At 41.9% G+C, this 24367-nt stretch overlaps 1 protein-coding gene across 1 annotated transcript; it reads right to left on the bottom strand.

The window, feature by feature from the left end:
* Positions 1-1428: 1428 nt before the first annotated feature.
* On the bottom strand, positions 1429-2049 carry LOC138877719 (uncharacterized mitochondrial protein AtMg00860-like). The gene is made up of 3 exons (XM_070157350.1): positions 2000-2049; positions 1660-1819; positions 1429-1578 (listed from the first exon to the last, which is right to left on the bottom strand). The coding sequence occupies exons 1-3, from the start codon at positions 2047-2049 to the stop codon at positions 1429-1431; spliced, it is 360 nt and encodes a 119-aa protein (XP_070013451.1).
* Between the last annotated feature and the right edge of the window lie 22318 nt (positions 2050-24367).

Below are 24367 nucleotides of genomic sequence, written 5' to 3'. Positions count from 1 at the left end.
TCTTGGTTACTGCTCTATAAGATGCTGCTTCAACCTATTTGGTAAAATAGTCAATTACTACCAAGATAAACATCTCCCCGTTTGATGCGGCAGGTTCGATTGGTCCAATAACATCCATTCCCCAGGCGGTGAACGACCATGGTGAGCTTATTGTATTAAGCTCGTTTGGAGGTACCTTTATCATGTCTGCGTGTATCTGACAGCGGTGGCATTTTCGGACATACTAGATGCAATCCGTTTCCATAATCATCCAAAAGTAACCAGCACGGAGTATCTTCTTTGCTAAGACGAAACCGTTCATATGTGGACCGCAGGTCCCCGCATGAATCTCCTCTAATAGCTTGGATGCTTCTTTTGCATTGACACACCTTAGCAATCCCAAATCAGGAGTCCTCCTATACAAGATTCCTCCGCTGTGAAAGAAATTGTTGGACAACCTCCAAAGTGTGCGCTTCTGAGTAGGATTTGCGAGCTCCGGGTATTCTCCTCTCGTCAAATACTCCTTGATATCATGAAACCAAGGTTTTCTGTCTGCTTCTTCCTCAACATGAGCACAATAAGTTGGATGATCATGGATCTTTGTCGGAATGGGGTCAATGAAATTCTTGTCTGGATGTTGTATCATGGATGATAGGGTAGGCAATACATCGGCGAACTCATTCTAGATTCTGGGAACATGTTGGAATTCTATCTTTGTAAACCTCTTTCTTAATTCTTGTACATGATGCAGATACGGGAGTATCTTGGAGTTTTTTGTTGCCCATTCTTCTCGGACCTGATGTATAAGTAGGTCCGAATCTCCGATCACTAACAACTCTTGAATGTTCATGTCAATAGCCATCTTGAGTCCTAAGATGTATTCTTCATACTCGGCCATATTGCTGGTGCACGGGAACCTGAGTTTGGCAGACACCAGATAATGCTGACCAGTCATTGATACTAGGACTGCTCCTATGCCAACTCCTTTAAAATTTGCTGCTCCATCGAAAAACATTCTCCAACCATCATAGGATTCTGCAATGTCCTCTCCTATGAACGATACCTCTTCGTCAGGAAAATATGTTTTCAGGGGTTCGTACTCTCCATCCACGGGATTTTCAGCAAGGTGATCTTCCAATGCTTGTCCCTTGATCACTTTCTGAGTTACGTAAATAATGTCGAACTCACTTAACAGGATTTGCCACTTGGCTAGCTTGCCGGTGGGCATGGGCTTATGAAAGATGTATTTCAAGGGATCCATCCTCGATATGAGGTATGTAGTATAGGCATAGAAGTAGTGCCTTATCTTCTGAGCTACCCAAGTCAAAGCACATCAGGTGCGCTTTAACAAAGAATACAAGCCTCGTATGGGGTGAACTTCTTACTGAGGTAATAAATGTCCTGCTCCTTCCTCCCCGTTTCATCATGCTACCCCAGAACACAACCGAATTATCCATCCAATATTGCAATGTAGAGTAATAAGCGTCTACCTGGCTCAGGTGGAACTAAGACTGGTGGTGTTGACAGGTATTCCTTGATTCTGTCGAAAGCTCTTTGGCAATCATCAATCCATTTAGTAGCGGCATCCTTCTTCAACATCTTAAAGATTGGCTTACAGATAACTGTAGATTATGCTATGAACTGGCTGATGTAGTTAAGTCTTCCCAAGAAACTCATCACATCCTTCTTGTTCTTTGGCGGTGGAAATTCTTGAATAGCTTTGACCTTTGATGGATCCAGTTCTTTTCCTCGGCAGCTCATAATAAACCCAAGCAGTTTTCCGGCAGGAACCCCAAATGCACACTTCGCAGGATTCAGTTTCAGGTTGTATCTCCGTAATCTGTTGAAGAACTTCCTCAAATCTTCCATGTGGTCAGTGGCTTTCTTGGACTTGATAATAATATCATCTACGTACACCTTTATCTCCTTGTGTATCATATTGTGGAAGATGGTAGTCATGGCCCTCATGTAGGTGTCCCCTAGATTCTTTAGGCCAAACGGGATCATTTTGTAACAGTACATTCCCCATGGCGTAATGAAAGCCATTTTATCAGCATCTTCTTCATCCATCTAGATCTGATGATACCTAGCGAAACAATCCACAAATGACTGCAATTCATGCTGGGCACAATTGTCGATCAGGATGTGTATGTTTGGCAAAGGGAAATCGTCTTTCGAACTGGCCCGGTTGAGATCCCGGTAGTCAACACAGACTCTGACCTTCCCGTCCTTCTTTGGTACTGGCACAATGTTGGCTAACCATGTTGGGTATTCTACTACCATGAGAACCTTGACTTTGACTTGCTTAGTGACTTCTTCCTTGATTTTCAGGCCCATGTCAGGCTTAAACTTTCTAAGCTTTTGCTTTACCGGCAGACATGTTCGATCAGTTGGCAGTTTGTGAGCCACAATAGATGTACTCAGACCAGTCATGTCATCATACAACCAAGCGAATATGTCTTCATATTCCCTTAGAAATTCTGTTTATTCCTCCTTTTCTGATGGCGATAAGTGGACACTGATTCTCGTTTCTTTGACGTTCTTTGAATCTCCCAGGTTAACAATCTCCGTCTTGTCCAGGTTGGACTTAGGTCTGTTCTCAAAATTCTCAACTTCCTTAACAACATCTTCTGGTATTTCATCTTCCTCTGAATCTATGTATGTTTGTTGCGTTGTCTCGTTGCGTGTCACAGTCATCGGTTCATCAAGATAAGTAATAGTAATACCCGAGGCTTGTTGGGCTCTGGTTGTCCTGATAGTCCAGTTATTGAGGCGGGTCCCTCTGCTTACGGCCTGTATGGAAGGGCCTTCCTCCCCTCCTCCTCGAGAACAATATAACAGTCCATGTCATTGTCTTCTATGAACAAATTCCTCACCGCTGCAAGTGCTTCTTCTTCTTCTAACCCATAGATAACACCGGCCGATTGGAAAGTCCGCTCCAAGTGTGGTATTTGCTGCTCCAGCGGATATTAAGGACTGCACCATGGTGGCGACCAGTGGTTGAGTTCCTTCCAGGTGTACTCATATCCCAGACCGAAGGTGGTGCCATGTTTCTTGAGTTTTATGGGCTTAGCGATTCCTTGGAGGTTTTTACCGAGCCCTCTGCCAGGTTCGTACCCACACTAATTCAGTATACTCTCGATGTTGTTATCCCACCATTTGTCTTTGTCAACAACATTCACCCTTTCGATGTGATGGTAAGTTTCTCCTTCTAGCTTCCTTCTTCCTTCGATTGACGGAATAGTCTGACGATTGTATATAGGATTGCTTTTGTCGCCGTGAATGATTACCTCTTGATGGTTCCATTCGAATTTCACTGCCTGATGCAGTGTCGATGCCACAGCCCCAGCAGCATGAATCCATGGTTGTCCCAGCAGCAGATTGTAAGATGCTGGTACGTCTATCACTCGGAAGTCAACATCGAACCAAGTTGGCCCCATTTGCAAACACAGACTAATCTCCCCAATGGTGGATCTTTGGGAGCCGTCGAAGGCTTTCACGTTGATAGCTCCGTCCTTTATCTTGTGCAATCCTTTGCCCAATTTCTTGAGTGTTATCAGTGGACAAATGTTGAGGCTGGAACCCCCATCAATCAGGATCCTAGTGATAAAGTAGTCTTCGCATTACACAGTGATATGCAGAGCTTTGTGTGAGCACGTGATTTTTGCCCAATATTAATTACTCCCATAAATTCAAAACAAAACAATTTCTTGTAGTGTTTACAATTTTGTAAATTTTGTGGCATTTTTGCTAATTGTTTGCATTTGTCTGTGCATGTTTATTTTATTTAACCAACAAAAAATACAAAAAATACTTGGCATTTGCATTTAGGGTTTAATTTTATATTTTAGGATTAATTAGAAAATTAATTGTTTCATAAAATGGAAAAATCACAAAAAATTGGTTTAATTTTAGCTTTGATTCTGAGTAGTTTTTCTGTTAATTTGTTTTTAATTAATTGTGTTAATTATCATTTTAGGTTTAATTAGTTTTTTTAGTTCTAGGAATTAATTTTGATTTTAATTAAATTTTGAAAAAAAAAGAGAGAAAAGAAAAAAAAAGAAGGAATTTTGAATTAAGTTTGTTTTGAAATAAAAATGAAAGAGGATTTCATATTTTTGGGCCAGCCTTCAAATTAAACCCCCAGGCCCAAATTTTTCACCTCTAACCCGCAGCCCAGTCACCCTAAACCCGGTTCGGTCCCCTGTAATAACCAAACGACCCCGTTTTGCCTATAACAAATCCCAGCCGTCGAGGTTCCTTGATCGAACAACTGGGAAGTTGGGGTGATTTAATATATAACTGTCCTAATGACCCTACCCCCAAGACCGTCTCTCTCACCCCACCCCTCAGAGAACCCCCACCATCTCCGCCGTGCGCTGCCTGCCGGAAATAGCCTCCGCCGGCGGCGTTGCTCCAATCAATCCCAAAACTACACCCTAGCTTCTTCTCTTTCCCCTCCTTCCAAATCCGCACCCCTTTTCCCTCAAATCCCAACCAAAATTCTCGAATCTTGAATTGAAGAGGAACGACCAAAATCCCAAATCGTCCAAACTGCCCCAAAATCACACCCCACAATCTCCTCATCCCCATTATCCTAAATCCACATTCAATTCCCTTCAAATACCTCCAAAATTTCTCGAATGTCAAATATAGGGTTCTAGAGTGTTAAACACTAAATCGGTGCATAAGAGTTTGTCTCAGGCATGGGGTTGTTTTTTAAGGTCTCTTCCCTCAATAATGCTACTTACTTGCTCTTACAAAGAACAAGTGGGTGACATTATTGAGGACGAAACCAATAGTTTGATGTCCGTCTCAATTCTGTCCAAATAGGTAAGCATTCTTCACTTCTTTTAAGTTTTCTTTAAAGCTCGACTCATCTTCTTCCTCGCCTCTGTCCTTTACATGTTCAGATTTTAGACTTGAATTAATTTTTGTGCCTGTTTTCTCCCGTTAGATCTCGACCCTTCTGTTCTATTTTAATGGTTAATAAGCTAAGTGTTCTATGTTGTTTAATTTAGTTTAAATCATTGTTTAGCTTAGTATTGATAAGTTTTATGACTGAATGTTCTTGTTTAAATGTTGGTGTGAATGCTTGAAGATTTGATTCATGTTTTAATTTGTTTTCAGTAGATTTTCGGCATTTTCTTTAAGAACTGATTCATAGTTTGATCCGTTGGATGCCCTCTGTGTTTAGTCAGCCCTGTTTGTCACTCTTTTTAAAACCTAAGAGGGGGTAAGTGAATAGTTAGCAACTTCAGGGGGGCTCAAAAGGAAGGGCAAGATTAGTAATAATTGATTGGGCTAAGGGTAATTCAGGGATTCTAGGTCGGGAAGGAATCAATTCTGTTAAGAGGAAAGGCTCTAGAAGATAGGATAAACGTGAGTTTATTAGGGGGCATGAGTTTTCAGATCCTTAGAGGGGTAAGAGGGTAAAAACAATTGGGTTTGAGTGGGTTAAAATGGGAAATAGCTAGCTAAAATAGGGCTGCATTATATGGGCCTATATAAGGACCTCTTTCTCCTCATTTGGGGTAGCTGACACATTCTGAAAAAATCTGAGAGAGATTAGAGAAAAAAAATACAAAAAAAGCTGCAGAACTTTACTGTTTCATAGGCTTCAAGAGAGAAAAATCAAAAAAGAAAAAGAGAGAGAGAGAATTCTACTGTTCCATTGGAAATTTCAGTGATCTATTCTATTTCTGAAGAACAAGATTCCAATCCTAATATTCAAAATGAGTTGATTGTTGAAAGTTTTGACACAAGCTGGTGGAGGGTTAACTTCTCATTGGTTTTGAGTTAATTTTCTGGGTGTTAATCTCTGAAATTGATGTTGCTGGGTTGCTGTTATTTGAGCTTTCTTAACCTCAGATTTTCTTTGTTCATTTGCTGTACCAGGTATCTTTCTCCTAAACTCTACACAATGTAAGGCAAGTTTGAAGCATGAAATGGACAAAGTTGAAATGATAAGACTCGATGATCTGTTTACATAGCTGATTGTTGTAGTAATATGATTCACCATGTAGGCTTAGTTTGTCTTTATATTAAACAACTGAAATCTCTGAAGGCTACTTAGTTTGGGACTTTTGAAATGTTTTGTAAAGGACTCAGTCACAATAGTATGCCATAGATGTGTTTTAGCTATTGGTTCGAATCAGTATTTGTGTTTGATAATGCTTGCATGTTTGATTGTTATTAAAGAGGTTCGAAAAATGTGATATTTAGTGTTTGTTTATGCTTTTAGCAATTTCTATAAGGTACATGGCATCCAGTGATTTTGTTGACTCTGGAAATAAAAATTGGTCTATAGCCATAGTGCTAAGAAAATTGAGATTTGATTGATAGTTGTCACACCTCCTTTTTCCGCACCCGAGAGGGGGTGAAGGAGTTTTTCAAATTAAAGGACAATCGAAACGGGATTTGTTTATTTATTTCAGAGTCGCCACTTGGGAGATTTAGGGTGTCCCAAGTCACCAATTTAATCCCGAATCGAGGAAAAGAATGACTCTGTTTAACAGTCCGCGAACCAGAAATCCGGATAAGGAATTCTGTTAACCCGGGAGAAGGAGTTAGGCATTCCCGAGTTCCGTGGTTCTAGCACGGTCGCTCAACTATTGCATTTAGCTATTATCTGATTTTTACATGAATAACTTATGTGTTGATTCTACTTTTTATTGCTTTTACATATACATATTTATTCGAGAGAGTGAACGCCGTTTAAAGTATGTTTTCAGATTGCGCCGCATCAAATGAACCCGCAATCTTAGGCACACCCTTTTCAACGTCTTAGGATTTGGATTCGGGCCGCATAAAATGCCCACCCACATTTAGGAATGTAATTTACTAAAGCCGCGCCTAAAGATTCTAGCACGTTATTATCTTTTCGGAGGGCCGTGAAATTCGCTAAACGGCCCTTCCCGACTTCTAAAAAAATCTTAAACCTTTACTGTGGGTCCTGCAATTTTTTTTTTGTTTTTATTTGACGAAGCTCGTCTCATAACTGGCAGACTACTAACACTAAACTTTTTAAATCTTTTAACACCAAAAAAAAATACCCCTGAGAATCCCCTATTATTATTGCCTTGCCCTCACTCTTAGCAATCTGTATTTAAACCTCTCTAATTTACAACTACACCAAATCACTACACAGCTACAACCAATCCTTAAGTCAAATTCACACAAAATGATTCAAGCATCAAAACATACCAACGAAGTGATTCATGTTGTATTCGTCCAAACAAAGCAGTCATAAACTAACTATTCGACGAAGTTGTTCAAATCGAATGTAGCTTATAACGCACACTCAAACAAACAGAAGAAAAATCTTGACCAAATAAAAAGGTCTTGAAGAAGAAGGAGAACTAATGAACAAAACAAGATTACAAAATAACACTTTAAACAAAGAATCAATAATCCGAAAAATAGAATAATAAAAAAACAAGATTAGGAACAACATTTAAAACCAAAGCCATAACAGAAAATAAATAAAAATGAACTAAATAATCTTGAAAGAAAATCCTAAAACTTGAACGAACCCAAGTCGAGCTCGGAGTTGAACTATTGGAGGTTGAACGGACTGTTTTGTGGACGTTGAAAAAGGACGAAGCAGCAGCTGGACGTTTGGATTATGGCAGATTAGCATGGCGGGACGAGGGTGTCGTGGTATCGAGGAGTAGCAGTGGCAGCACTGGACTCGCTGCTGCCATGGTCGACGGGGAGCAGCAGCGACAAGTGGGTGTTGGGCAGTGGAGGTGGTCGACGACGCAGGAGTTGGTGGTTTGACTGTGTGAGACGACGAGGGAGTTGGGCTGGTTATGGCGTTTGGACGTGGGGTCGACGATGCAGCAGTGGTTGTTGCTGCTCAAAAGAACGAGGGGTCGTGGGTTATGGAGGTGCTCGCCGGAAGGGTCGCTTGGTGGTGGCGTTTAGACGTGAGGGAGTGGGGGCTGGGGGCAGTGACGACGAAGGCGAAGCAGCAGTGTTTGTCTGATTTAATGGAGGATCGCCGGACTGGCTTGATGGAGCTAGGAGGAGTGGTCGTGTGGGCAGTGACGACGCTGCTGCTGGTTCGTGAGGGATGGTGGGTTTTTGGTGGTGGTTTTGGGGTAGGGCTGCTCCTAGGGTTTTTTAGGGTCTTCGTTCCTTCAAAAGAAGGAAGAAGATGAATAGTCCCCACTCCTTTTGTTTTCAAAATCTGTTTTTAAAATCCCCCCCTTGTCCGTGTGTTTGTAGCCTTTGCCAAGAAGAATGGACCCCACGTGTGTAGGGGTCCAAGATTTGTGTCCCCCATGCGCGGTGGGGTTCCCCGTGTGTCGTGTTCCGTCCGTGTTCTCCACGCGTGTCCCCCATGTGTGGTGGACTCAGATTATTATGGGCTAAGTCCAAAAATTAGGCCTAAAAACGGGTAGTTTGAACCCGAATATTATTCTTTTGCCCGGACCCGAGAATAAGAACACGACGTTGCTCAACTAATCCTATGTAAGCAAAATAACTACCAAAATAAGACTAATATTTAAGACAAAACTATATCTTTTTAAATATTTTTTCAAGGTTAAAATAGCTACAAAATATTAATAAAACTATTTTTTTTGTAATTTTCGTTTTTATATAAAGATAAAATATAAAGTAATATTTTTGTATTTTTTCAAAATTAAAATGACTACAAAACATTAATAGAACTATATTTTTTGGTAATTTTCGAAATTTTATAAAGTACAAAATAAGGTGCAATTTTTGTATTTTTTCAAGTTTATGAGAAATACATAAACTAAAATTTAAATATATATTTTTTGTAATTTTTTTTTTGCGTCGAAATAGACTAAAATAGTCAAAATAGCTATATTATACCTAGATTAAATATTTACGCTAAAAATGTGAAAATTCTCTGGGAGGGTCAAAAATCACGCGTCTACAGCTGCCCCTCTTTGCCCGAAAACACGAAGGGTTTTCGTGCAAAGATAAAGTGAGCGATTTTTGCCCATCCGAGTACTCCACGTGAAGCATTTTTTAAAGATTTGACCGAACCTTTGCTCCAGAGGTTTCCTACATATCCTGGGCTAAACAGGAATCAGGTCAATGTAGTTCGGGAAGTCTTAGTAGCTGGGACTACCGGGGAACCGTGGTTCTGCTGTTACTGCTGTTGTATATTGTTACCACTTCCTTACTGATCTCCTTATTACATAGTATCCAAAAAGAAAACAAGAAAATCAGAAGCTAGGCTAGCCTATGGATCACAAGATCTTATCTATTTTCAACTTGTCTTTGCTGCCTTGCTTTCTTGTCGGATTGTGTTTCTTCCGGTGCCTTTCTTCCGTGAATTTCTGGCCCTTTGCTTTTCTGAATACCAATTTTCATCATTTTGCTCGGTCCGCTGGGGATATGGCTTCCTTCATTAAGCTTTTCGGCGGTTCCTCTGGGGATGCGGCTCTCTTCATCAGATCTGTTATGCTGGGCATAATTTTAATGTTCACAGGACGCTTCTTTCAAGACGTGTCTTTTCTTCCTTTTGACTCATGCGCGTGAACTTGTGCTGGGACCTCTTGTTGCAACCTTCCGCTTTCTGGTGCTAGGGATTTTTATTGTTTCCTGCTGGGGATTCCTGTTGTAACCTTCTACCTTCCGGTGGGTTGCTGATTTCAAGATCTGCAGTATAAGACTCAAAAGTATTCCTCTTGTTATACAGGTGGGCGCCTGAATGCAAAAATATGAAATGTATACTCGCATTATACTGGTGGGCGACCTAGAACAGAAATGAAAAGACAGAAATGTATTCCCGCATTATACTAGTGGGCGACCTAGAACAGAAATGAAAAGACAGAAAATGTATTCCCGCATTATACTGGTGGGCGACCTAGAACAAAAATGTATTCCCGCATTATACTGGTGGGCGACCTAGAACAAAAATGAAAAGACAGAAATGTATTCCCGCATTATACTGGTGGGCGACCTAGAACAGAAATGTATTCCCGCATTATACTGGTGGGCGACCTAGAATAGAAATGAAAAAGACAGAAATGTATTCCCGCATTATACTGGTGGGCGACCTAGAATAGAAATGAAAAGACAGAAATGTATTCCCGCATTATACTGGTGGGAGACCTAGAATAGAAATGAAAAGACAAATGTATTCCCGCATTATACTGGTGGGCGACCTAGAACAGAAATGTATTCCCGCATTATACTGGTGGACGACCTAGAATAGAAATGAAAAGACAGAAATGTATATGAATTTGTTTCCTCGTTCCTCCAAGAAAATTTTTAACAACGACAGAAAATTTTCTGCCCCGGTTTTGGTGACCTTCTTTGTGGCGTGTTTTTTCTGCCATCATCAACCTTTGTTTTCCTGTAAAAATCAAAGAAAACTTTGTTAGTTTTAACATGGTGAGTGATGATATCACTCCTGCCGGGGGATGGTTTTTACTTTCCCTTTCCCTTGCTCTGTGCTCCCAAAACTGGTTGGGGATAAAGTTGCTTGCTAGGGATGATATTCCTGCTGGGGATGGTACTTCACTTATCTCTTCCCCGCTTTTGTTTCAAAACATGTTGGGGGAGTTCTCTTCAACTCCAAAACTACTCCCTTAAAAGTTTATTTTCTCCCAGCACTGCAAGGCATAAAATGTTATCATCTGAGGATAACGTTATTGAGGATAAGACTGTTAGGGTTATCTTGTTGCGGATTAATTCTCTCTCCCTCTTTCCCCCTTTCTGTTTTCTCTGACCCCCTTGGACCTTGGTCAGTGATCTATCGAAGTTCTGCCGAGGATCGTTTTGGAACTTGGTTCATAAGTCTTTAAACCTCTGATTCCCGCTTTTCTTCATGTTCCCCTTAACTTTCCAGGATAGTTTGTCATTTGGTTTTGCAACAAACGCCTTTTGTCTTATTGTCTTGACTTTGGCCTGCCCCCTTCATATTTTGCTTTGTACCCTTTCGGCCCCTGGTAGTAAACTCTGAAAAATCCTTTTCGAAACAAATTTCTGGAAAAAATCTTCTTAGACAAAGAAAATGAAAAGATAGAAAAAAAAGAAAAAATCTTCCTGAGCAAACGCTGGGGGAGAAGAAAAGGAAAGAACTTATCTGGACGGTATGACTGGTCTCAACAATCATGTCATGCATTACGGATTAATCAACCCAGTCTATTTGTATCAATCAATCTGATGGCCTCACTTGCTGGGGATAAATAGGTGCTCACCTCTTCGCAAATCCAAACCCTTTTTGCCAATCTATCTTGTTGCCTTATATTACCCTTCGAGGGGTTTTCACTAATAAGACTCTCTCCTTTCCCTCAGCTCTCGTCGCCTTATGGTGCCTGTGAAGGTTTTCACAGATAAGACTCTCTCGTTTCATTTCTCTCATCTTTCGTCGCCTTATGGTGCCTGTAAAGGTTTTAACCGATAAGTCTCTCTCATTTTATTTTATTTTTCAGCGGGGAATTGGAGTGTTGCCGATATGACTCTCTCTTCTGGAGATTCTTTTCGGCTATCAATTCATTTCCAGTTTATGATCCTCTTCTTGCTGGGGATCAGTGCATTATTCTCGGCTTTTATTTGCCTGACTTGCCACCTCTCGGATATTGATCGGGAGGTCTTTTTGGACAACGATGTTGGTTTCGGTGTGGGGCTAAAAGAAAGGCTATCCAAAATTCAATATAACTTTGATGGGTGAACTACTACAACTCTTGGAAATCAAACCCTTTTTGAAACTTTAAAACCTAACTTCTGCCCCATTTTTTTTTTGCTTGGGGGATTTCATTTTTGTTACACTATGTTGAACTTTGCACACTATGACCGAGCCGTGAGGCGCCTACGTATCCTCTTTGAGGAATCAGGTCAAACGTAGTTCCCACTGCTTTTGTTTTTTTCTTGTGATCTTTATCTTTCTCTCTCTTTTTTTCATTTTTCTTGTAATTTCTTTTTTCTTCTTCTTCTTTTTCATATCTTTTCCATTAGTGATTCCACAAGAGGGGTATGAAAGAATAACTTAAGGCTCAAAAGGGGGAAGCAAGGGTTAAAAGTGTTTGGGTAGAAGAAAGAATTGCCTCCGACATTTCATTATCCAATAAATACCAAATACAAACAAACGAATCAATAACTACCATAATCAAAGAAATTACGCATAATATCTTTTGACTGCATCAGAATTGATAGCCATGTCGACACATCTTCCCTTGATATCTGTTAGACACAAAGCACTGTTGGACAACACTCTGGTCACGATATAAGGCCCTTGCCAATTTGGGGCGAACTTGCCTTTTGCTTCGACCTGATGCGGGAGGATCCGTTTCAATACTTGCTGCCCTACTTCAAATTTTCTGGGGCGCACCTTCTTATTGTATGCTCTTGCCATTCTTTTCTGATACAACTGACCATAACACACTGCTGCCAATCTTTTTTCATCTATCAAGCTCAACTGCTCCAGTCGAGCTTTGACCCATTCATCATCATCAATCTCGGCTTCAGCGACAATCCGGAGGGACGAAATTTCGACCTCCGTTGGTATTACTGCCTCAGTCCCGTATACCAACAAATAAGGAGTTGCACCTATTGAAGTACGAACAGTAGTACGGTATCCCAACAATGCAAATGGTAGCTTTTCATGCCATTGTCTGGATCCTTCAACCATTTTCCTCAATATCTTCTTTATGTTTTTGTTGGCTGCCTCAACCGCTCCATTCGCCTTGGGCCGATACGGGGTGGAATTACGGTGTGTAATATTAAACTGTTCACATACTTCTCTCATCAAGTTGCTGTTAAGATTAGCACCATTGTCCATGATTATTACTTTCGGGATCCCAAATCGACAAATGATATGGGAATGGACAAAATCCACCACTGCCTTCTTGGTTACTGACTTGAAAGTTTTGGCTTCAACCCACCTAGTGAAATAATCGATGGTTACCAGAATGAATCTGTGACCGTTCGAAGCTGCCGGCTCAATAGGCCCAATGACATCCATGCCCCATGCCACAAATGGCCATGGTGCTGACATTGTGTGCAATTCCGTTGGTGGAGAATGAATCAGATCTCCGTGTATCTGACACTGATGGCATTTTCGTACGAAACTGATACAATCATGCTCCATAGTGAGCCAATAATATCCCGCTCGCAGAATCTTCTTTGCCAACACATATCCGCTCATATGGGGCCCACAGACTCCAGCATGTACCTCTGTCATCACTATCGTGGCTTGACCTGCATCAATACATCTCAGCAATCCCAGATCTGGGGTTCTTTTGTACAACATTCCTCCACTGAGGAAAAATCCATTTGCCAGTCGTCGAATGACTCTCTTTTGATCTCCGGTTACCTGCTCTGGATATATCCCCATCCTGAGGTATTCCTTGACATCATAAAACCATGGCTTGCCATCCACTTCTTCCTCTATCATGTTGCAATAAGCATGTTGATCACGAACCTGAATATGCAACGGGTCAACATGGATCTTATCTGGATGGTGCAACATCGATGCTAAAGTGGCCAAGGCATCAGCAACCTCATTGTGAACTCTCGGGATGTGTCTGAACTCCACTGATCGAAATTGCTTGTTCAGATCGTGCAAACATTATCGATATGGTATAAGTTTTAAATCCCGTGTTCCCCATTCACCCTGGATCTGATGTACTAGGAGGTCCGAGTCTCCCAAGACCAAGACGTCCTGAACATCCATGTCTGCAGCCAATCATAGTCCCAAAATGCATGCCTCATATTCAGCCATGTTGTTGGTACAATAGAAACGTAGCTGAGCTGTAACAGGATAGTGATGTCCTGTTTCCGAAATAAGTACTGCTCCTATTCCAACTCCTTTTGCATTTGCAGCCCCATCGAAGAAAAGCTTCCACCCTGGTTCCTCTTTCAGTTCTAACTCCTCTATATGCATCACTTCTTCATCTGGAAAATATGTCCTCAAAGGCTCGTATTCTTCATCAATAGGATTCTCAGCCAAGTGATCGGCCAATGCTTGGGCTTTCATGGCCGTCCTCGTCACATAGACAATATCGAACTCTGTGAGTAATATCTGCCATTTTGCCAATCTTCCCGTGGGCATAGGCTTCTGGAAAATATACTTCAAAGGATCCAAGCGTGAAATAAGGTAAGTAGTATGTGACGACAGATAATGCTTAAACTTCTGTGCTACCCAAGTTAGAGCACAACATGTCTTCTCAAGTTGAGTATACTTATTCTCATAGACTGTAAACTTCTTGCTGAGATAATAGATGGCTCGCTCTTTCCTTCCTGTGATGTCGTGTTGCCCCAACACGCAACCAAACAAATTCTCCAGGACTGTCAGATAAAGAATTAACGGCCTCTCTGGCTCAGGTGGAACCAACACAGTTGGATTGGACAGATACCCTTTAATCTGGTCGAAAGCCTCTTGACACTCCGCCGTCCAGTCTACCGCAGCGTCTTTCTTCAACAGCCGAAATATGGGTTCACAAGTCGTCGTGAGTTGAGCGATGAACCTGCTGATGTAATTTAGTCTCCCCAACAGACTCATTACCTCTGTTTTGTTCTTTGGCGGTGGTAAATCTTGGATGGATTTGATCTTGGATGGATCCAATTCAATACCCCGTCGACTGACGATGAATCCTAACAGCTTTCCTGATGGAACCCCAAAGGCGCATTTGGCCGGGTTGAGCTTAATATCATACCTTCGAAGTCTTTGAAAAAATCTCCTTAGGTCTGCTACATGGTCTTCCTGACGCTAAGACTTTATGATCACATCATCTACGTACACTTCAATTTCTTTGTGTATTATGTCGTGAAACACAGTATTCATTGCTCGCATGTACGTTGCCCCAGCATTCTTCAGTCCGAACGGCATGACCCGGTAGCAGTAAGTCCCCCATGGTGTGATGAAAGCTGTCTTTTCCGCATCTTCTTCGTCCATTAAGATCTGATGATATCCTGCATAGCAGTCCACAAAGGATCCAATCTCGCGCCCAGCGCAATTATCGATCAGGATATGGATGTTGGGCAATGGAAAATTATCCTTAGGACTTGCTTTGTTGAGATTGCGGTAGTCGACGCATACCCTGATTTTCCCATCCTTCTTCGGCACTGGTACCACATTGTCCAACCACTCGGGATATCGAGTGACCCGAATGACCTTCGCCTACAGCTGCTTAACCACCTCTTCTTTGATCTTCACACTCATCTCTGTTTTAAATTTCCTTAGTTTTTGCTTGACCGGAAGGTATGCCGGGTCAGTGGGCAATTTGTGAACCACTAGATTGGTGCTCAATCCTGGCATATTATCATATGACCATGCGAAAACATCTTTGAATTCCACGAGGGTTTTGATCAATTCCTCCCTGACATTTGGCTCAATGTGGATGCTGATTTTGGTTTCTCTGATATTATCTGCGTCCCCTAGATTCACAGCCTCAGTGTCATTTAGATTAGGCTTGGGTTTCTCTTCAAATTGGAATAGTTCTCGGTTTAGTTCTTCGAAGGCTTTATCCTCGTCATATTCAGACTTATTGTCACGATCGACCTCTTGTATCATTAAGTCGGAGTCGGATTGATTTATTAGACTAGGTCGAAGATCCGCTGTGCATGCCATGTCATTAGAACCAGTAAAAAGAGAACTGTTCAGAAAGAAAAAAAAACAAAACAGAAATCAAAATGAGGCAAAAGAAGAATTTTATTAAAATTTGGGATAACAGGGTTCACACTTTTACAAAAAAAATAAAAATAAAAAATAAAATTTGGATTACACCCTCGAATAATCCGAAACAAGAAAACAAAAAATCAAAGCCTACTACCAGGATTCCCCCCGGATAGGAAGAGGAGTAACCGTCCAATTGTTGGTTTTGGCCTCAGGCCCCACAAACTGTATGTCTGCTCCGCTGGAACTCTCTCCAACTTCTACCATATTGACATCAGCGAATAGCCTCTCAAAACTCTGATTCATGTCCCCGTCCATCCCAATCAATGGCCCGAGAATTTTTGGGACCGGTGACCCCTTGGCATTTGCTCTAACAAAAGATCTTGAGAGACGTGGCACAGGTTTGGGAAGAAACCAAACTTTCTTCTTCATTTTCCGCGCTCGCTTTACATCTGCCGCAGTCGGTTTGAACCCCAACCCAAAGGTCTCTAAATTCTTGGGCAGGGAAACAGGTTGGACAATCCCCTGAAGCTCAACCCCCAGGCCTTTTCCCGGCACAAACCCATTACCCAGCATTTCCGAAACCATCATGACCGTTGCGGAAGCTACCCTAGGGTGCTGAATGATCTCACCCTCGGAAATCTTGTTTGCCGACACTGCATCGAAAACCTGGTAAACCCTGGGACCTTTGTCATCATTGGTCTCTATGAAGAGCACAATGGCGCTTCCTATGGTGCACGCAGTGTCCTCGCCGTGCAGTACGACCACTTGTCTATCCCACTCGAACTTGACCATCTGATGTAGGGTGGAAGGTACTGCTTTAGCTGCATGGATCCACGGTCTCCCCAACAGAAGGTTATAAGATACCGCGGCATCTAATACCTGGAACTCCATGGTAAACTGGACTGGACCGATGGTCAATTCAAGTACAATATCCCCCACGGTGGCTGTTCCATTTCCGTCAAATCCTCGGACGCAAATGCTATTCTTGTGGATTCTTCCATGGTCGATCTTTAACTGGTTCAGGGTGGATAATGGACAAATATTGGCACTTGAGCCGTTATCCACCAATGCCCGAGTAACTGCCGAATCTTCACATTTGACAGTTAGGTAAAGAGCTTTATTATGCTCCGTGCCCTCCACTGGCAAATCATCATCTAAAAATGTTACCCTGTTCACCTCGAAAATTGTGTTGGCAATCGTTTCCAGGTGATTTACAGAAATCTCGTTGGGCACATGAGCTTTATTCAGTATCTTCATCAGGGCCCGACGATGTTCATCCGAATGGATTAGTAATGATAGCAGCGAGATCTGGGCCGGTGTTTTCTTCAACTGTTCGACCACGGAGTAATCCTGCACTTTCATCTTCTTTAAGAATTCCTCCGCTTCTTCTTCTGACACAGGCTTCTTTGTTGCAGCTGGGTTGGGTCTTCTCAACTCCGCCGGAGCAAAACACCGTCTTGATCTAGTCAGTCCCTGCGCCTCACAACTATCCTCCTCCACTTGTTGTCCCTTGTACATCACCACTGCCTTCTCGTACTTCCAAGGCACGACCTTGCTATCAATCACTGGTGTTTGGACTACTGGTTTTATGATGACCGGTTCCCTGCAGACCCCTTTCACAACAACCACGGGTGCAGATGATGCTCCCGTTATTACCAACTTGGCTGGTTCTGGTTTCCTTGTAGCGGCAGATGGATTCTTCCCCAATATCACCACTGGCTTGACATCTTCCCCCTTCAACTGTACCCCTGCTTCCTCATCGATCGATTTTTCTTTCGGAGTGGCACGGATCATCATCACTGTCTGTGAGGGTTTCTTCGTCTCCCCTCCTTCGTGCACAAGCTCGATCATGTAGGCTTCGGGGTGCTTTGGCAATGGGTTCTGGTTAATGTTGGGTGCCTCCGGTGCCTGTATCTCGATCTTGTTGGTATCAATAAGATCTTGTATCGCATGTTTCAGCCTTCAACATTTCTCGGTATCATGTCCGGGAGCTCCCGAACAATATTCATATCTTACCGAGTGATCCATATTTTGAGGTAAGGGATTTGGCAATCTAGGCTCAATAGGATTTAATAAACCCAACTGCCTCAATTTGTGGAACAATGCAGTATAAGTTTCCCCTAACTTAGTAAAAGTTCTTTGCCTCTGTAGTCTTTCATTTCTGGAAGCCGGATTTCCCCTGAAACCAATCCCTGGAGGGTTCCTGTAGGCTCTTGGCGGTGAATAGGTGTTTTGTGGTGGTGGGTAGGTGTTATGTGGTGGTGGGTATGTATTGTGGGGAGCCGGCGCGCGCCATTGTGGGCGAACCGGAGGCTGGGTATATGTCTGGGCTTGATGGACGGTAAAATATTGTTCTTGAGGTGGATAGTAGTGCTGTGGTGGGCTGTATGGGTAGTTTGGCTTGTGGGGTCTGGGTTGTTTGTAGTATGGTTTGCCGGACCTGGACCAACTGCTTGCCTCAATCGTGGCAATTTCTTCTTTCTTCCTCCTTCCCAGCGCACCTCCCGTGCCGCTCTGAATAGCCTGGGTCGTTGCCTTGAGCGCCGAGTAATTCAGGATTTTGTCAGACCTCAGACCCTCCTCTATCATGACCCCTATCTTTACTACTTCATTGAAGGATTTTCCAACCGTCGTCACCAAATGACCAAAGTAAGTTGGATCCAGTGTTTGCAAGAAGTAGTCCACCATTTTTCCTTCTCTCATGGGTGGATCAACTCTGGCTGCTTGTTCTCTCCAGCGGAAACCAAACTCATGAAAGCTTTCACCAGGCTTCTTTCCGGTCCTCAGCAATGTGAGACGGTCAGGGACTATCTCGAGATTGTATTGAAAGTGACCCGCGAAAGCCTGCACCAGATCATCCCAAGTGTACCATCTGCTGGAGTCCTGCCTAGTATACCATTCCTGTGCCGATCCACTTAAGCTTTGACCGAAATAAGCTATCAGTAGCTCGTCTTTACCGCCTGCCCCTCTCATCTTGCTACAAAAGCCCCGCAAATGTGCCATGGGATCACCGTGCCCTTCATATAAATCAAACTTAGGCATCTTGAACCCAACCGGGAGTTGGACGTCCGGGAAATGGCATAGATCCTTGTAGGCTACGCTGACCTGGTTGCCCAATCCGTGCAAGTTCCTGAAGGACTGCTCCAGGATTTTGAACTTCCTCATTACCTCATCTTGTTCTGGGACCTTAACCGGCTTTTCAATCTCTGCCGGTACCTCCAAGTGCGGATTGTAGGTATGGGGTTCTGGTGCATGAAATGTGGGCTCAGGGGGATAGTATTGCGTATCGTGAGCCTGAAACAACGGCTCGCTGGTTGATCTTTGCAGGGTGGCTGATGTGGGTCCCATAAAAGTGGGAACATTTGGTGTTGGGAGAGGTTGATGGGGTGGTGGAGCTTGGGAATCATGGGGGCTTCTCTCCTGAAGATAACGGTGATTCGGGAGGCTTGTTGAAGGGCCAGAGTGAGGGTATTCCGGCATATGCCCCAGTGGTTCAGGGCTCTTTTGTGCTTTGGCCAAAGCTAACTGCATTGCATTCATCTCTAGTCTCATCCTTTCTATTTTCTCCATCGTTTCTTTTAACAACTGGCTCAACGGCCTTTCTTCCCCGGTACTATTTTCTGAAGTAGTCATGCTCGTTGTCACCGGTCCTTTGGATCTTGTTTGGTAAGGGTGTGTTGCCAGAATGCTTTAACAACTAACTGTCTGGCATTTGTGGAAAACAACAAACTTGTTAGCGTTAGAGTTTAACAGATTTGATGATAGCACATTGGGGATGCAATGCTCCTAGGCAGTTAACCATTTCTAACATGCTTTTTGCTCTGACCGCATGCATCATTCCAGCTTATTTTATAGATTGCCTACGTATCGTGACCCCGCACGAATCAGACCAAGCGTAGTTCATGCATCCGTAAGATAAATACCCAATTTTCTATTACTCAAATATGTTATTACAAACTGTGATTTGAAAGAAAACAAACGAAATACAGACTCTACATTATTAACAATATTTGAAGAGAACGTAGGGGTAAACAACAGACTCTGAAAAACAGACAAGTGCAAACTTGAACTAGGGACACATTAAAGATTTCAACTTAGGTACTCGCGAGGCATCATTCGGCCTTTTTGCGGGTTTTGGTGTAAGACCCCTCTGCAAGATCTTCAACTCATTCATGATCCGGTGGACGTAGCCCATGATAGAGGCAAGAAGGGTATCATGAGGTATTTGCTCACATGTTAGGCATCTCATGTAGATGTAGTGCCCAATATCATCAATCCTTCCCCGGATGTTATCCCTTTCTCTGAACAGTTGTTCTATTTGCTGGTTCTTTAGCCCCAGCATTTGAGCATTGTCAGCGAGTTGATCCTGAAACCTCTCCATTAGTTTTTCCATTATGGCAATCAAATCATAACAGCGCCTTCTGTCTGCCCGGGCATCTCGGGCTTGTTTAAAGACCTGCTCCTGAAGAGTGGAGTTTGTCTCTCTTAATAGTCCCATGCTTATTTCAGAATCCCCTATGACTTGTTGTAGATGCTTCCTTCGTGCCATTGTACCTTTTTCCCACCTGACCCGCATTCTTTCTATGCAAGCCTCGGATCTCTTCAAGTCCTCTCGGCTTTTGCCGACTTGATTTCTCAGCTTTGTTATCAACCTTTCATCAGAGCGACGTTTCTGTCGGTTGTTGTTACTCTTACTGACTTGGCGAATTCGGGCTTTTAGTGCCTGGTTTTCTTTGGTTAATTTATTCTTTTCACCCTGTTCCGAGGCGACTTGCACGTGGTTCTCAAATATAAGCCTTTCAACTTGTTGCTTCAGCTTCCCGATTTCAACCCGGTAACCTTCTTCTCTTGCCAACCAACCCCACTGCTCTTGCGAATCATCCGTAAACTGTTGTACATGAGCTCTCTTAGCAGGTCTCGGATGAATCTGGAACCTTTTACCGAACCAAGCATTGTATTTTGGGTCTACCTCACCCTTAGCCAATTCTCGAACCATAGTCTTGGGCTCCAGGAATCTACATTCGTGCCACAACTTTCTAATTTTTTCTTCGAGGAATACGACTCCTGGGCTTAATTCAATGACGTGATTGCTTAGATCTTCATCAGTGGGAATTACCTGAAATCTTCCTAGCTGGCGCAATACCCGATTAGGAGCATATGGTTGGATACTACGCACTCCTATAATGTGACATTCCTCGGCCGACATGTATATCACCTCAGTATCGGGCAACCACCCAAATGCCCATTCAATTTGGTCGGCCGTCATTGAACTTAATCGTGCAAGTCATGCTTCGACACCTTTGGGGAATACAACACCTATCATCCGTTTCTCACAACCACTGATACAGTTTTTTCCGGTCAACCCGTGATTCATGTATCCTGCTCGGTGACAGAGGTGCTTTTGCATCCACAGCTGGAGTAACAAATTGCATCCCTGGAAGAAATCGCCTCCTTCTCGGCATATAGTCAAGGCTCGGTAGATTTCGGACAAAACCAAAGGGACCACAGTACTGTTAATTTTTTTGATTGCAACATCAGCCATCCCTACAAGGCCTATCTCTATTTTCTTATCTTTGCGGGGACAAACATGATTCCCAAGAAGGCTGTGATGAATGCCAAAGTACGTCTTGCCTCCCACTTGTTTCTGTCCCCACCATGAGTTAGTCTGAGGTTTGGTTCTTCGAAACCCTAAGGAGTACCATACCGCTGATATAAGAATTGAAGAGCACAATAACCTTTTGACAAATCGTCATCTTGCACCTTCCGACTAATGTGTAGCAAATTCAAAAACCCATGTGGAGACACTGGTCTAGGAGAAAGCAAATATTGCCCCCTCAATTTTCCATCCAAACCTGCATAACCCGCAATTTCCTCTAATGTAGGTGTAAGCTCAAAGTCTGCAAAGCGGAATACATTACGGGTTGGATCCCAGAATGGTATCAAAGCTTCAATGACGTACGTCCTTGGCTTGATATCTAACAGACTGACGAGGCCTCCCAAAATTCTTTCCACTATTTTCTTACTATCATTTCCCAAATCATTCCACCACATGTGGAGCTGCAGAGGGACCTTGCTAAAGACTGAGAACGGTTCGTTTTGATTTGTGCTCATCCTGCACATTTATTAAGGTGATTAAGAAAGAAAAAAAACTTTTATTCGACTCAAAAATAAAACTATTTATATGTTGTTTTGTGTGTTTTCAAATTGAAAAAAAAAAACTTGATTTTCAAACGCGGCCTTTCAGCACTTCGGAAGCGAAGATTTTTAAGGCTGTGTGGGTCAACTAGACCAAATCTTAAAAAGAATGACCCAAGAGGTGGCTGTTTATGCAAAGTCAGTCTTTCGGCGTCCCTTTCGGGAACATTCGGCTATGTTTTGACAAAACAGCGTCACCCGACTTCTTTATGACAGAATTAAAATTTTGAATGTTTTTTATTATTATTATTATTTATTTGTTTATGGCTATTTTAGCAAAAGGTGGGGTTGGACCTGATGAGGGTTGCCTACGTATCTCACATCCGATAAGAATCAAACCAGCGTAGTTCGGGCGAATTAACCGCACTATTTTAAAATAGGACTCTTTTTCGTTTTTCATTTTTGACATTTCATAAGCAAAAAATAAAAAAAACATTACTTTTAAAACAAGACCCCTTTTTTCTCTTTTTTTTTTTAACAGACAACCTATTTTTCAAAAAATCTTCTTTTTTTTAACAAACAATATAACAGCCTATTTTTCGAACAAAAAACAACCCTTTTTTTTGCTCTTTTTTTTCTTTTTCTTTTTTAGTAAAACAAATAAAAAATAAAACTTTTTTTTATTTTCCAGAGTTCCGACAGTACTTGGGCATTGTTTTTTTTTTTCAAAACCATTAGTTAACTCTCCAACTGCTATTTTTCTCTTTTTCTTAATTTTCTAACATTCCCGAAATTCAAAAAAAACGGTCAACATCCAGGACAGAGCAAATAAATGCACAGAAAACAATTAGGATGCATCAGGATGGTCTTTCCGTTTCAGGTTGCTAGCCCTAGACGGACCCAACCCCTGTGTTGAGTCCCCTAAGTCAAAATGCACATGAAGCAAACAAGCGTTCCTACTAGGGATCTGGCATAAGGCTGAGTTATTCTAGGTTCAAAACCTGGGTGTTTGTTCTAGACCTGGCTTACCCGAGCGGACAACTCGAGCCGAGGAGGAGGCGGCAGTCCGGGAATACAGAAGCTTCACCGACTTTGCGACTTATCCAAACCTCGTTCTTAATTGGGACTTGACACTAGACAGAAAAGAAGTCGTACACCGTACACCCTTCTTCACAATTCAGAAGACTCAAAGAGGAGATGAGTTTCAGCACAGTTTATATACAATTCACAAAATATCAAAGCAGTAAAAGCAGTTAGTTAACACAGTATGCACAGATCATGTAACAAAATCTAATAAAGCTGAATACAACAATTATTCCAAGCTCGAATTCTGAACCCTGAACCAGAGATTCTGGGTTCCCTGGTCTCCAGCAGAGTCGCCAGAGCTGTCACACCTCCTTTTTCCGCACCCGAGAGGGGGTGAAGGAGTTTTTCCAATTAAAGGACAATCGAAACGGGATTTGTTTATTTATTTCAGAGTCGCCACTTGGGAGATTTAGGGTGTCCTAAGTCACCAATTTAATCCCAAATCGAGGAAAAGAATGACTCTGTTTAACAGTCCGCGAACCAGAAATCCGGATAAGAAATTCTGTTAACCTGGGAGAAGGTGTTAGGCATTTCCGAGTTTCGTGGTTCTAGCACGGTCGCTCAACTGTTGCATTTAGCTATTATCTGATTTTTACATAAATAACTTATGTGCTGATTCTACTTTTTATTGCTTTTACATATACATATTTATTCGAGAGAGTAAACGCCGTTTAAAGTATGTTTTCAGATTGCGCCGCATCAAATGAACCCGCAATCTTAGGCACACCCTTTTCAACGTCTTAGGATTTGGATTCGGGCCGCATAAAATGCCCACCCACATTTAGGAATGTAATTTACTAAAGCCGCGCCTAAAGATTCTAGCGCGTTATTATCTTTTGGGAGGGCCGTGAAATTCGCTAAACGGCCCTTCCCGACTTCTAAAAAAATCTTAAACCTTTACTGTGGGTCCTGCAATTTTTTTTTATTATTTTTTTTTGTTTTTATTTGATGAAGCTCGTCTCATTTATTTATTTATTTATTTATTTTAAAAAAGGAAAGTAACTACATTTCTATTTTTTTATTTTTGTCCCTAAATAAAGAAAAATCCTGTTAAATACATGCTAAAAAAATACCATAACTTATTTAATTAATAGATTACAACAGATGCTAACGAAAATTGTACTTGAACTTAAAAAAATGGAAAATTGTTTCGCGCCTTATTCCATAAGGTAATATTACTAAAAATGGAATTATGTATATATAAAAAAACGTACAAGATTGACTAACGTTACTATAATTAATCATTTTTAACTGTGGTGAGGTTAACTAAAACTAACTAAAGATATGCTACTTATCATGATTTACTCCATTAATCTAACAAAATTGAAAGGTTCATGTTATATCAGCGCATGACCATTTATACGATTCCTTCTTTTTTCAGTTCAATTATACAAACAAAAAAAAATTAAAACAGTTCACAAAAAAAACAAAATAGACCAGATTGTCTACTATCTACTTTATTGAAGCGGTTGGATTTTATTGTTGCATTTTAACTTCAAAGTTTTATCACTACAAGATTCGAATGTGTACCTGGAATTCGAATTACAAATAGAGAGAAAA

Source organism: Nicotiana sylvestris, chromosome 1 (assembly GCF_000393655.2).
Source record: "Nicotiana sylvestris chromosome 1, ASM39365v2, whole genome shotgun sequence".
Lineage (NCBI taxonomy): Eukaryota > Viridiplantae > Streptophyta > Magnoliopsida > Solanales > Solanaceae > Nicotiana > Nicotiana sylvestris.
The sequence above is the reverse complement of the archived record's forward strand: the minus strand, read 5'-3'. Positions and strand labels throughout refer to the sequence as shown.

Excerpts from the sequence above, each read along its gene's own strand:
- LOC138877719 (XM_070157350.1), bottom strand. The coding sequence starts at position 2,049 with ATGGATGAAGAAGATGCTGATAAAATGGCTTTCATTACGCCATGGGGA. Across the intron at positions 1,820-1,999 it reads TTCATTACGCCATGGGGAAT|ATTACGGAGATACAACCTGA; the intron begins GTACTGTTACAA and ends GTTCTTCAACAG. Across the intron at positions 1,579-1,659 it reads CGCCAAAGAACAAGAAGGAT|ATGTTGAAGAAGGATGCCGC; the intron begins GTGATGAGTTTC and ends CCAATCTTTAAG.